General features: G+C 40.0%; 1 protein-coding gene across 5 annotated transcripts in view; it reads right to left on the minus strand.

Moving 5' to 3' along the window:
- col12a1a (collagen, type XII, alpha 1a) overlaps positions 1 to 14363 on the minus strand; it is a 72601-nt gene that overhangs the window by 21338 nt on the left and 36900 nt on the right. For all 5 annotated transcript variants that reach the window (XM_057859880.1, XM_057859879.1, XM_057859877.1 and 2 more), the window contains 17 exons: positions 10076 to 10218; positions 8931 to 9060; positions 8658 to 8800; positions 8276 to 8405; positions 7818 to 7937; positions 6874 to 7020; positions 6686 to 6802; positions 6440 to 6592; positions 6265 to 6339; positions 5192 to 5331; positions 4950 to 5073; positions 4727 to 4870; positions 4125 to 4289; positions 3908 to 3946; positions 3679 to 3817; positions 1211 to 1353; positions 724 to 833 (listed from right to left, as the gene is read on the minus strand). In XM_057859880.1, coding sequence (XP_057715863.1) covers positions 724 to 833; positions 1211 to 1353; positions 3679 to 3817; positions 3908 to 3946; positions 4125 to 4289; positions 4727 to 4870; positions 4950 to 5073; positions 5192 to 5331; positions 6265 to 6339; positions 6440 to 6592; positions 6686 to 6802; positions 6874 to 7020; positions 7818 to 7937; positions 8276 to 8405; positions 8658 to 8800; positions 8931 to 9060; positions 10076 to 10218 — 2162 coding nt within the window. The remainder of the gene's footprint in view (positions 1 to 723; positions 834 to 1210; positions 1354 to 3678; positions 3818 to 3907; positions 3947 to 4124; positions 4290 to 4726; positions 4871 to 4949; positions 5074 to 5191; positions 5332 to 6264; positions 6340 to 6439; positions 6593 to 6685; positions 6803 to 6873; positions 7021 to 7817; positions 7938 to 8275; positions 8406 to 8657; positions 8801 to 8930; positions 9061 to 10075; positions 10219 to 14363) is intronic.

A 14363-nucleotide genomic window follows, 5' to 3' on the forward strand; every position in this document is an offset into this window, starting at 1 on the left:
ACTAGGACCCCCCGTGTGGTTGTGGGATTTTTGCTCACCGTTTTTGTTATCATTTTGACGCCACGGGGTGAGGTCTAGTATGGAGCCCCAGATCGAGGGAGATTATCAGTGGTCTTGTATGTCCATTTTCTAATAATTGCTCGCACAGTTGATTTCTTTACACCAAGCGTTTTACCTATTGCAGATTCAGTCTTCCCAGCCTGGTGCAGGTCTACAATTTTGTCTCTGGTGTCCTTCGACAGCTCTTTGGTCTTGGCCATAGTGGAGTTTGGAGTGTGACTGACTGAGATTTTGGACAGGTGTCTTTTATTCCGATAATGAGATAAAACAGGTGCCATTAATACAGGTAACGAGTGGAGCCTCGTTAGACCATGTTAGAAGAAGTTAGACCTCTTTGACAGCCAGAAATCTTGTTTGTTTGTAGGTGACCAAATACTTATTTTCCACTCTAATTTGGAAATACATTCTTTAAAAATCAAACAATGTGATTTTCTGGGGGTTTTTTTTCTTCCACATTCTGTCTCTCATGGTTGAGGTTTACCCATGTGACAATTACAGGCCTCTCTAATCTTTTCAAGTAGGAGAACTTGCACAATTGGTGGTTGACTAAATACTTATTTGCCCCACTGTAAATGCAGTTGAATTGAAACACCGATTGTCACTAATGGCCAGGCGAAATAGCACTCCCAACTCTTTCCTTCAAGAATGGTGCGGTATGTTTACCTTGTGGAAACTGCCATGGAAAACGCGTTTGACTTGCTCCTCATTAAATGTGGCTCTCTGGATCTCTCCTCGGGTGTCCTTGTTGTAGAATGTGATTGTTTTGCTTGAAGCTGAAAAGAGAGGAGGTTTTGATGAAGGCTATGATGGAGCGGCACGCAAAGCACAGACTGTACTATAGAGAACACATGGGGGTAGACGGATGAGGGGGATAACGAGGAGGTTACGGGGGATTTAGTCCGTGCTCCTAATCATTTGCATGCATTTACCACATGTGCAATTGCACAGTGGAAATAGACCCTCATTTTAAAATAAATGCTAATCTTAAAAGGACAAAACCTAATAAACAGTAGAAAACTACAGATGTTTCTATGAATTCCCTGCAACTTTTTTTGGCCGTGTAGACATAATTATGTGGCTATGTAAAAGTTTCATTTGCCAGAGCATCTTTCTACTCAAGCAACAGACCAAATAACAGAGGGAGCCTTACGGTTGATGGTGAGCCCGACCTCTGGATTGTTGTTTTTGTCAGCAATCTGCCAGATATCAAAAGGATCCGAAGGCGTGTCGGGTAGGAGTCGGAAGAGGAGGACGATGGTGTAAGATGGGGGAAGGCCATCTGGATGAATTTCCCTGTTGGTTTATTGTAATTAAATGAATCATTATTTGTCAGAATTAGAAACAGTCAATTGCTGGGGACATGTTGCAACTTATTAAAGATTTGACTTTACTGTGGTTCATCTTCTAGTCAGTCACAATGCCTTTAAAGCTAAACTATTTCCAGTAACCCCTCAGAGCATGCAGAAATTACGCACACATTGATAGTATTTTCCATCTACCGTAATTTTCGGACTCTAAGCCGCTACTTTTTTCCCTCATTTCCCTACGACTTATAGTCCAGTGTGGTTTATTTCTTGATTTATTTGGATTAACAGGTAACACTGTATTTGACAGCGGTGTCATAAGACTGCCATAAGACCGTCATAATTATGAACTATCGTGAGCATTAATGAATGCTTATGACAGATGTCATTAACACATTTGCTCCCAAAAACGTATAAATATGTTCTATTTTTAATTGTTTCAGTGTCCCAAAGACGTATTTATACGTCTTTTACGTTTTTTTTTTGTTTTTTTTTTAAACAAAAACAAAAAAACGTTCTGATTCAATTTAGCTCTGAAGCACAAAGCTGAAAATCCATTTTAAAGCAATAAAACTGGCCACTGGATGGCAGTAGCGCATTTGGTAAGACCCGCAACCCCATTCAACGGCAACGAACGGCCGGGCCACACGGCCGGGACGCCGGCGGAAGACGACCGAATGGAGAACAACCTAGTAGGCGCCCGGGATGCCAGGCACTGGACGACCGAGCAGAACGACCGAGACCACCAGTGCAGCGGACGATTCCGTTGAGTCCGTGCTGTTCGCTGAACAGACCCCGCAGAGACTAAAAAAAAATCCATCTTTATGAGACACGCAGCGATGAGGGAAAACTTTACCCGGCTGTCGCAGCGACAACAGCGTCATCTCTCAGTTAGTTATGTGTAAATAAATTGTTGCTTTGCTATCAAAAGCTCTATTTGTCTTGTTGTTTATGTTATTTTGTAAAAGGAAAACATTATTTAGATGTTTGGATGTAACTAAGCAAAAAATAGCTGTGTTAAAGTCAAAGTTATGTTAGAAATGTATGCTTTCACAAAAAGCTCAATTTCTCTGTTTTTTCGTCAGAAATTGGAAAATTGCTCAAAATAAGCTATTTTCTAATGCTGATTTCTAAAGAATGGAAAAAGATATGAACTTACTTTTTTTCCTGCTGAAAGAAGAGAATCTAATCTTTCTTTTGGTGGGTTCCGCGTTTACATAGCAATAGAACAGAATGTTCTGTGGGCCTTGCAAAATCAGTCAAAATCCAGTAAAATGGCCAGGAGCAAAGGGCCTTGCTCCGGTGAAAATGGCTGGGAGTGAATGAGTTAAGTATCATCCGGCAAATTATGTCACCAACTCTCTCATTTATGTAGATCTCGGATCTTTGCATGTATTCAAAAGTGGGATAATTTGCCGTATGACAAAAAGTTACATCTGTCATTAAGCATTCATTAATGCTCATGGTAGTGTCATGTCATAATTATGATGGTCTTATGACAGTTTTATGGCGCCACCGTGAAATAACTGTTCCCAAATACCAGATGTAGCAATTAATGAAACAACTGGTAGAGTAACTGAAGACAAAATTAGCACTGAACATGAATTTTGATTTTGATTTACATCTGTAGTGCTGCAATGCATGCTAGGAGGCATGTTGGACAACAACAGTGTTGGCATCAGAGTTTGACTGTCTCCCCCAAGGGAGCAGTGATGGCCAAATAAAGCTTCTTGAAGCCACGATTTGATAATCTTAGTGGTTCATTTGGTTTTATGACAGTCTTATGATGCGTATTTATGATGCTTAATATCTTTTGGTGTGAATATCCCATAATATGGTGAGGACAGCTGCGGCTTATCTATGAACAAATGCCGTTCTTGTGTCAAATTTGGTGGGTGGCAGCTTATGTAGTCAGGTGTGCCTTATACTCCTAAAATTACTCTTCCTCCACAAATTGTAAACTACTTCCATTGTATAGTTCACACAAATAAATGCACTATTTTGAAGGCATTCTATAGTTGCTACACTCAACTTAAATTAGATGTATAAAAAGACAACGTCTTTAGCCCTGGATTGACTTCTTTGCGTAAGACAGGACAGGAAGACAAACTCCTCCAGATAGTATCGTTTCCAAGTCCTATTCTAAAATAATTAAGTTGTATCGCCAATGGCTCACTTAAGTAATCCATTTGACTACTGGGGAAATTGAGTATCATTTTCAATAACTACTTGGGGCTGGACATGATTAGTGTGCAATGAAAAATAGCCCGTCTACTGATTTTGCATCTATACAGGATTATGCATTAGTTCTTACTTGGTGGGTTGGTTTAAGAAAGCATCCTTATGCAGCCTGTATCCAATGTAACTGTTGAATGAACCCGGCTCCATGGACACACCATTCATACCAGCGAATGTCCTGTCAGTGATGTTAAAAGCCTCGAGCATCCTGAATCCTGACAATTGATAAATAACATAGTCAGGTGAAGTAGTGAAAGATACCCCAAGAGAAGCATATTCTTGTCACGCTAGCCAGGTGTGCTTACCGGGTGTGGTGTATCCATTCAAGTAGATCAGAGGGCAAGCTAAAGCAAAACAGAAAGTGATTAAGAGTTGGAAAAGCACATACGTGTTGAAAGAATGATTATATGTACATCTGTTGGCAATAGATAGTAGAAATATTCCTCAATGGGAAAACTTCCTGCAATCTCTGCAGTTGTGCCAATCGATTATGATAAATGGTAAAACATATTCCTGTCTTACTGGAGGTAGCTGTTTCACAAATGAATGTGATGAGGTTGTCCTGGATCTTGGCGAAGGCATCGTAGTCATCTACCACAAACACGTGTCTCTCACTGGGCTTGCTGCCAATGTTTCTCAACTCTACCATGTCCACATCAGCAACACCAACCACAAATACACTGTAACCTGTGGAGGTATCCACAAAAAATGCATTTGTTCAAGCTTACACAAGAACATTGATTCCAAATGGTTTCAGGCTACACTCTAGACTGAACTGGTACCAAAAGTAGAATAAGATGGATTGTTTGTTTGTTGGCAAGCTACTTTCAGATGGCATAAATAGTGACAAATACATAACTTTGATGGACTGTAACATTAACTGAAAGTTAAAAATCTGATTGCTTGATATCTTATTCCTTGCACCATTGCTCGGAAATGTTTGGAGAACGTTTGCATCTTGTAAACAAATTAACCAAAATACACGTGTGATGAATCTGTAACCCTTTTCTCACACACTTTAGTAAATCATTGAAATATGGAAATATTTTGTGTGTGTTTGTGGGAATTCCAATAGTATACATATGGTTTGTGCACTTCGCAAAAGCTTATACTTGTAGGCATACCAGCTTGCTGCAGTTGTAGAGCGCTCTTCTTGACATCATCCTGTGAACGTCCATCTGTGACTACTACTAGAACTTTAGGAACATTCCTCCTCATTCCACTGTCAGAGGTGAACACCTTATCATAAACGTGTTTCAGCGCAATGCCTGAAAGAAAGAGCAGATATCAACACCATCGTCAAACCTGATAATTTCACCTGCAGTTGCACACTTTAAAGGTGAGTACCTGTCTTAGTGTTTCCTCCTCTGTAGCGGACATTCTGCAAAGCTCCTAAAACGACACCCTTGTCATGGTATGTGTTGAGTTTGAACTCAGTATTAGCATCATCACTGTACTGCACGAATGCAACCTGTTGACAGGGAGAAATTTGTGGAGCGCAACATGAAAAACTAATTCTTAACATTCTTCAATATACAAACAGATTGATAACTGAAATGTTTATTAGAAAACAGAGATGTCCTTCTGACCTGCATGCCACTTGGGCTTATGTTGTCAAAGGCACCAGTCATGCTTGTAACAAACTGGATGACCTTGTGAAAACTCTCATCTCCGATACTCCAAGAGCCATCAATGAGGAAGACCAGATCGGCCTTGGCACCTCTGCAGACTTTGGTTCAAGCACATCAGCAGTTAATTGAAGCAGTATCAATGAATTAGTTTTACTACTGCAATTTTTTCGTGTATAGTACACAGTTCTTTACTTTAATAAAAGTCGAAATTCGATGGTACTTTTTAAATTTGAAAATATGTATCGTTTCTATATGTATGCTATCAATGTATGCTATGTATGTTAAAAAAAAAAAAAAAAAAGATGTACTTTTGTTCATTGAGAAATGCCAACAATCAAACTATTTGCATGGTAAGAGAACTCCTCTTGACAGATCTACAATACTTGGCTGAACAAGAGAAATACCTATGTATCATCACATTATTGTCACATTTGGCTCCTTGTCAATTAACTCATTTCAGAGTGTGGGCGGTGTTTCCAATGCTCATCAGCTGCGTATTTAAATGCAGGCAACCCAAGCAAGGGTGCCATGATATTTTACTTGCTGATCGCCATTCGACACTTGTACCTTCGAGGCCCATTTGTACTATTTGCTAGCTTGTTCGTCAGCTGTTTTTTGTTCTGAGATTCCTCCACCTTGTGCAGCTATTGAGTGTGTTCTTTTGTTATCTTATTGGCGCTCTGCCCACCATTTAGTTCAATGTTATTCGATCCCCGTTGACCTCTTGTCACGGACCCTTTTTGTTATTCCCCTTTTTCCGCTATCGCGTGTTTATTTTGTTTGTATTAAAACCCTTGTACGCATCCCCTCTATTGTTGTCTGCTCTTGGGTTCAGTCTTGCATTCCGCAGTCGCGGACCGTAAGAATTATTATACAAATAACACACTTCAACTTTTGTACATGTATACTAGAAAACTACGAGTACAGCAGAAAATTAGATTTTGTAAGAAAATTACGAGAGTGCGCATAATACATGACTATGTACTATACAAGAAAAAGTAGGATACTTTACATGTGAACGCTACCCTTACCATCAATTGCTGATGGAACGGTTACTGGTTCAGGAGGGGTGGGTGGCTCAGTTGGTGCTTGAGTAGGTTTAATTACTTGAAAAAAAACAGAAAGTAGGTGTAAAAAACATACTAGTGTAAATGGGAGTAATTACAAGTCGGAGCATAAAATCAAGCAAATTAGACGCTATCTTACATGTTCGTTCCCTGACACTGACTCCAGGTCCCTCCATGCTAGGGGTTTGGGTGTACACAGTGGCAGTGTAGAGGGTGTCAGGTGTCAAGCCGTCAAAGCAGTAATCACTCGCACTGCTTTTCACCGTGATCTCCTGAGCTCCACGCTGAGAGGCTAAATGGGCGGATGGAGACAAGAGAGCTAACCAAGTTTAGAAAAAATATTTCAACAAAGGTCATTCTTCATAAAAATTACTAATGCACTCACGGTCAACAGGTTCGACTTTAAGCCTGTAGGATGTCGCGGCTCTGTGCTGGGCCCAACGGATGCAGAAGGTGTCGTAGCCCACATTATATGTTGTCAAGTCTGTCACATTCAGGTACACTAAAAAGACAAAAAACATTTAATGGCGATTGCCACTACAATTCAAAGATAAACCTCAGTTATCAACTTACATGTGGTGCCCTGGCCAATCAAAGGTCCACTGACACCTGTGCTGTATTGTGCCAAAACCTTCAGGTCGTAGGTGGTTCCAGGGGTCAGGTTATTCAGTTGGTGGGAAGTGACGTCGCCAACGAACACCTCTTCGGACTCATCAGAGCCTGGGAGGAGACAGAATCAAGACACAATGTAAAAAAAAAAAAAAAAAAATTTTTAAACATGTCTGGCAACAGAAGTACAGTGATCCCTCGATACTTTGCGCTTCAAACTTCACGCTCTCAGTCCATTGTGGATTTTTTTTCAATTGAAAAATAAATAAATAAATAAATGTAGTATTTTATAGAGCTATCCAATTCGATCACGTCGTCTCTCACTCTCGCTCCTGCCGCTTTTCTTGGTCAGGCAGTGCACTGGAGTTGCTTATTAAAGTTAATGATTGACAGACGTTAAGGTTTGATCTTGCCAGAAACGCTTGGAAGCCGAAACTTCAAAGCGCTGCATGCGTCAATCATCATTTAACTTGTTAAACAGTTTCTGTGGCAACTCATTGTGTGTAAGTAAGCAGCTTGAGTGGATTTGAGTGGACTAACTCAATGAAGCATTTAATAAAGACAAGCATTTTTCTACTTTCTTCCTGTGTAAAAGTAATTCGATGGGACAGTAACAAATTTAAAACTTATCATAATTATTGCATTTAAAGTCTTTAAAAAACATTTATTAAAATATAATTATACAATAAAATTTTTATTAATTATAATTTGGGGAAACAAGTGAAAAAACATGTCTTGTATGTATTTATTTCCAATGCTAAATATAAATAAATACATTGAACACACAAATTATTATTATTTTTTTTTTTTTACTTTCCGGTTTTTCACTTATTGTGGCGGTTTCCTGTCCCCATTAACCGCGAAAAACGAGGTATCACTGTGTAATTTCAAGAATGGTATATTCATACCTTCTGGTTGGTAGATAAGTTTATATCCAGTGACCTTTGATGGAGCGGGGTCCCAGGAGACCTTGAAGCGGGTGTACCATTCATCAGAAACTCGAAGGTTCCTGGGGCCAAGCATAGCCACTGTAGGAAGGACCAGGAATAACAATCTTAATTGGGTTTGGATCATTACATGCAGAAAATATTCTATAATTTATTCTCTGATGATTGTTTATTAGTCATAGGGGAGTTTGGTAAACAACAACAAGCAACCTCAGGGAATGGATGTCAAAATTCTCTTTTCAACAGTAATCAGAATTCTAATGAACTAGACAAGTCCTTTCACGTATTCTGAGTACTGCTCTAATTTTTTTTTTTTTTTTTAATGTAGCTGTCTCCAGTCGATGCTATTCAGAAAATCCCTCAATCTCAGCTAAACCAAATCTCCCATAGATACAGTGCATTGGATGAATAGTCGGTACCTGTGCGACCATCTCCTTCCAGTTCTCCTCCTGGTCCTTCTGCATAAATTGCTGTTACTTTGATGTTATAAGGAGTGTCTGGATCAAGGTTTTGCAGAACCACATTATTCCTGTTCCCTTGGACTGTAGTCTGCAAGACATATAACAGAAGCCTAACAGTTATGTACGCAGCAAGAATGACATGCGGTAGAATAAACAACAAGATGATGTCCGTACACCTCTACAATTTAATACAATCCAGCCCGTTAGAGAGAATATCTTTCGACTGTGCTGTTCCCTATATTGTGGCTGGTAGATGCACTAATACTTTCCTTTTTTAATGACACATACTACATTTAGAACTACAGAGGTCAACAAAAATAAAAATTCTACAAATACTTACATATTCTTCGATGGGGTCTCCAGTGGTTGGGGCATAGGTAATGCGGTATTCCGTGACTGGACCTTCTGCATGTTCCCAACTCACGGTAAGAGTGGAGGTAGTGGGGTCGTACACTAGCATGTTCCTGGGACCGCTTAGTGGACCTACATTTTGAGAAAAATTGTACCTTCAGCATGACAAAATACCATTAACATATTATTACTGAAATATTGAGGTCACATATAAAGAGTTTTTTTTGTAATTGAGCCTGTATTGTAATCTTAATTTTCGTACGTGTTTTGCCATTGTCAGCGATAGTGGGTCCTTCACCATCACTGTATAGGGCAACTACTGCAACGTTGTAATCAGTGTCTGGGATCAGATCTGGCAGGAAGGCCGTAGTGGTAGTCCCTGGTACCAAAATCTGTATGCAACCACAAAACATGTTATGTTGTCAAATCGCAATCAATAGGAATTTTAGGTCCAGTTAGACTGTTCACAATGCTTGATTTGTGCCTCTTCAGAGATTATTTGCTTTTTTGACTCAACAGTCTTTGTTACATTACTGCTTACTTCCAATTTCTAAAAGATTTTGGAAGGGTTAATCCAAGGGCCAGTGTATAACATATACAGTACTGATGACAGTAACTACAAAATGTTTTAATATCCAAATGTGAGTATCAGTAGTATCTATTTTATTTATTGTATTGACATGACATTCCCTTGTCACTTGCTCCCACAGAGACCTTTCCCCTTTGTCTTGAAGCACATGTGCGTTGTAAAGCCCTCCTTTAACTCATCAGTCCCATTGCTGTCAACACTAAACGAAAGAAGGAGCCAAATATTTCTTTGAAGTTAAGGAGTGTGTTTGACATCTGTGAAGGCCACATCTTTCGCAAACAATATGAACAATTTCATGAGAACTGAGGTGTTGGAGACTTTCTCCAAAAGAATACCAAGGCCAACAACAGGTAAAACTGTCAATTCATAAGCAGTCGTGCTGATGAAACAGGCCATATTGTTGTGGATTCATATCACATTCGCCTCAGAGAAGAACGGGTTCTGAAATCCCCACTATTTGAGGCAGACGTGAGAGTGCCAATAATGTCACTTCAAGTATGACTTCAAAAGTTGTTTACATTCTCCCCAAAAAATTCTTTCCACGTTAAGTTGTTGAAACGCTCGTTCCAGATGTCAAATACGGTGGCAATTGAATATTTCTCCTTCAATGACCCCAGTTTTGGTTTACAGTTTTGCTAATCTAAAGGTAAAAATATCTGGCATTTGTTAAGCACATGAAGGTTTAGCTTTTAAAGTCTTCTGAAGCTGTAACATTCCTAGTGGCAAAGGGAATCGTGGTTTAAATTCCACTCAAAAGTATGTTACACTGTAAAAGTCCATTTTATACATTCGTGTCCATTTGCTTGTCGGAAACCCACCGATTCAGCAGGCTTGGCACCAGTTACAGGAGTGTAGATCACCCTGTACTGTAGAACTGGGCCCGTGGCATGTTCCCAGCGTACGTTCAGGCTGTTGGTAGTGGGGTTGAATACCTGGATGTTCCTGACAGGTCGACGCTCCACTGTAGAGCCAGGAATGGAAAGGGTTTGAAGGTAGAGACAGATCAAGATGCAAGACAGTCGGGGTCAAGAAAAGGTAAGTCAGAAAGTAGTGTTTCACGAGAGGATCGTTATACAGAATGAAATATGATGACAGGGCAAGGTTAAAGGGCAGCAGAGTTAAGTGTTCACACAGATTGCAAGAAGAGATGGAGAGGAGGGTGGGACAAAACAGACTAGTAAGACATGGACCAATAATACACAGTCGTCTGCTGAAGCTAACAAACATGCTCAGCAGAAAACTGTACTTCAACAAGGTATCAAAATACAAGAGCAAACATCTAAGTATACTATTCATTTAGAGGATGAGCTTGACCCTTTCGTTCAGCCTACTAGATGTCAAAATTTCTTTATGTTAAGACATTTGGAACAGCTCTTTGCTTGCAGCTCTTTGGGAAATGTCAAAAAAATCCCTACTTCTTTTCTTTCATATTAGCCTATTGGCTGTCATTGATGGCGATAGATGTCCAATCCATTTGAACAGTGGGTCTGGCAGTTCAATGTCACTCACTGTGATAGAAGTGCAATGCATTTGATCTTGGATGGACCAACAGTGATTTTACATTGCCAACCCTTGTAGGGTTTTCATTCACTGCCGTTGATGACAATAGATGTCCTATCCATTTGAATTGTGTGGGATTTACGCTGCCAGCCTTCCCAGTTACGTTGGCATTTAAGTTCTCAACTGTTATTTTTTACCATGTGTCGTGACACCATTATATTGAATCTCCAATATTTGAACAGATATTGAAGTCTCCTCCCCAGTACTGATACATGTTTTTCCAATCAAACTAAATCAATATACTCAATATGAAAAAAGGGACAGATTCACTTGTGTTTATCCCAAACTTTTGGTGACCTGATGGATTGAGAACATTCAGAAGAAAAAATGAGCCAGATGATGTTTCTTAACAATAATGCTATCAACAGGAAACTTCCTGTCAGTGCCTGAGAGGTGAATGAAAAGGATAAACAAGGTGTATGTGCAGCCTTGTGTGACGCTCGCATTGAAAAATCCAAAGCAGATGTTAAGAGCTTTTGTGCCGCTCCACCATTATAACCCCATAAACGCCAGGGGGAAACACAGTGGGTTAAACACGGAGAGAGTGCTTCCGTACTTTCACAGGCTGAAGCTGGATGCTTGCAGAGCCTTTGAATTTTTAAAGCACAATAAAGAATAAGTGAATGGTTAGAGAAGATCCTGAAGTTGAATGAGACTGATTAAAAGCACTGTAGTTGACACTATAATAGCCGCAAAGTCAATACAAGTGCAATGTAAAAGGTCTGTTTTTACAGGAATTTGGTTGGATTAGTGGCACATAAAAAGAGTAAGGTTAAGAAAACCACTAAATATCACAGACTATTTTAACAAAAACGGAAATGATAACAGGCACTGCTCGTGACCCTTTTCAAGTAAGTGGCAGGCCTTAAAGAATATAAAGCTCACTATTCATTTGTGCCCTCCCTTCTGCTTCCTTTTCCCGAAAGGAGGGTAATTAGTCAATGCGCCCCTCCCCTAATACCCCAGCCCCACTATTATCCTGACCACTACCCTCGATTTCAAACTATAAATGGACAATATTACGGTAAAGAAAGAGGAGACATCATTATAAGGCTGCCAGCTGAGGAATTCCTTCCTACGCAATCACTCCACAAAATGCTGATTCATTCCCAGTGGAGGTTGGTGGTTTTAAAGCAGTGGGAGTAATAGGAGTCTGTAGCCCCACACCTATTGGCGCTCCACATTTTGCTGACTGTGCTGCTCATGTTATATGATTGATCACCTGGGAAACTTAACATTATACAATCAGTTTGTCATGTACTGAAATGAATTATTTGAAAGTACAGTGGGGCAAATAAGTATTTAGTCAAGCATTAATTGTGCAAGTTCTCCCACTTGAAAATATTAGAGAGGCCTGTAATTGTCAACATGGTTAAACCTCAACCATGAGAGACAGAATGTGGGGAAAAAAACAGAAAGTCATTGTTTGATTTTTAAAGAATTTATTTGCAAATCATAGTGGAAAATCAGTATTTGGTCAATACCCAAAGTTCATCTCAATACTGTTATGTACCCTTTGTTGGCAATAATGGAGGCCAAACGTGCTCTGTAACTCTTCACAAGCTTTTCACACACTGTTGCTGGTATTTTGGCCCATTCCTCCATGCAGATCTCCTCTAGAGCAGTGATGTTTTGGGGCTGTCGTTGGGCAACACGGACTTTCAACTCTCTCCACCGATTTTCTATGGGGTTGAGATCTGGAGACTGGCTAGGCCACTCCAGGACCTTGAAATGCTTCTTACGAAGCCACTCCTTTGGTGCCCTGGCTGTGTGTTTGGGATCATTGTCATGCTGAAAGACACAGCCACGTCTCATCTTCAATGCCCTTGCTGATGGAAGGAGATTTTCACTCAAAATATCTCGATAAATGGCCAATCATTCTTTCCTTTACACAGATCAGTCGTCCTGGTCCCTTTGCAGAAAAACAGCCCCAAAGCATGATGTTTCCACCCCCATGCTTCACAGTGGGTATGGTGTTCTTCGGATGCATTTCAGTGTTCTTTCTCCTCCAAACACGAGAACCTGTGTTTCTACCAAAAAGTTCTATTTTAGTTTCATCTGACCATAACACATTCTCCCAGTCCTCTTCTGGATCATCCAAATGCTCTCTAGCGAACTGCAGACGGGTCTGGACGTGCACTTTCTTCAGAAGGGGGATACATCTGGCAGTGCAGGATTTGAGTCCCTGGCAGCGCATTGTGTTACTGATAGTAGCCTTTGTTACTGTGGTCCCAGCTCTCTGTAGGTCATTCACTAAGTCCCCCCGTGTGGTTCTGGGATTTTTGCTCACCGTTCTTGTTATCATTTTGACGCCACGGGGTGAGATCTTGCATGGAGCCCCAGATCGAGGGAGATTATCAGTGGTCTTGTATGTCTTCCATTTTCTAATAATTGCTCCCACAGTTGATTTCTTTACACCAAGCATTTTACCTATTGCAGATTCAGTCTTCCCAGCTTGGTGCAGGTCTACAATTTTGTCTCTGGTGTCCTTCGACAGCTCTTTGGTCTTGGAAATAGTGGAATTTGGAGTGTGATTGACTGAGGTTGTGAACAGGTGTCTTTTATACCGATAATGAGTTAAACAGGTGCCATTAATACAGGTAACGAGTGGAGCCTCCTTCGACCTCGCTAGACCTCGTTAGAAGAAGTTAGACCTCTTTGACAGTCAGAAATCTTGCTTGTTTGTAGGTGACCAAATACTTATTTTCCACTCTAATTTGGAAATACATTCTTTAAAAATCTAACAATGTGATTTTCTGTTTTTTTCCACATTGTGTCTCTCATGGTTGTGGTTTACCCATGTGACAATTACAGGCCTCTCTAATCTTTTCAAGTAGGAGAACTTGCACAAATGGTGGGTGACTAAATACTTATTTGCCCCACTGTAATTGCCCTAGAAGGTGCTGTGACAAAGGTATTCACTTATTTAATTCTAATGACACGTGACTGAATTCCTGGTTTTAACTAAATAAAAGAGAAGGTGAAACGGTGGCCCTTCTCAGTCGTCAATTTGTACTTAGTGTGCATTCACTGGACACTGGTGGAAGGGTCATTACGTGCTGGAGAACACATGCAAATAGATGTAGTTATAACTGAGTTGGTATGGTGATGATGATGATAGAAAATGATTTCAAGATGCAGAACTTGATATTCAATTGACTCCACTGACCGTTCGCATCAATTAACATTTTTGTGCATTGTGACAAATGCATATGTCAGCAAATTACAATTTAATAACCACATTGGAATTTGCATGCATCAAATGGCATGAATATCAAGATTTGCTGCTTCAACAGAGAAGTTATCTAATGGGTCTTTTCTGAAGATGGAGAATTCTTTGTATTAATGGATAGATCTATGAATATAGTGAATGGGATTGATGAAGCGATGAAATCATGAATAAAGAAATGATGAATGGAATGATTTAAAAAAAAAAAAAAAAATCAACCAAGGGTTGGAATGGACAGCACAATGATAAGCGCAAGAAATCGGGCCTTCTAAAGCTTGTGCGTGGACTTGATGATAATGAATATGAGTAATTCGATG

The sequence above is a fragment of the Corythoichthys intestinalis genome, chromosome 15 (assembly GCF_030265065.1).
Source record: "Corythoichthys intestinalis isolate RoL2023-P3 chromosome 15, ASM3026506v1, whole genome shotgun sequence".
NCBI classification, from domain to species: Eukaryota; Metazoa; Chordata; class Actinopteri; order Syngnathiformes; family Syngnathidae; genus Corythoichthys; species Corythoichthys intestinalis.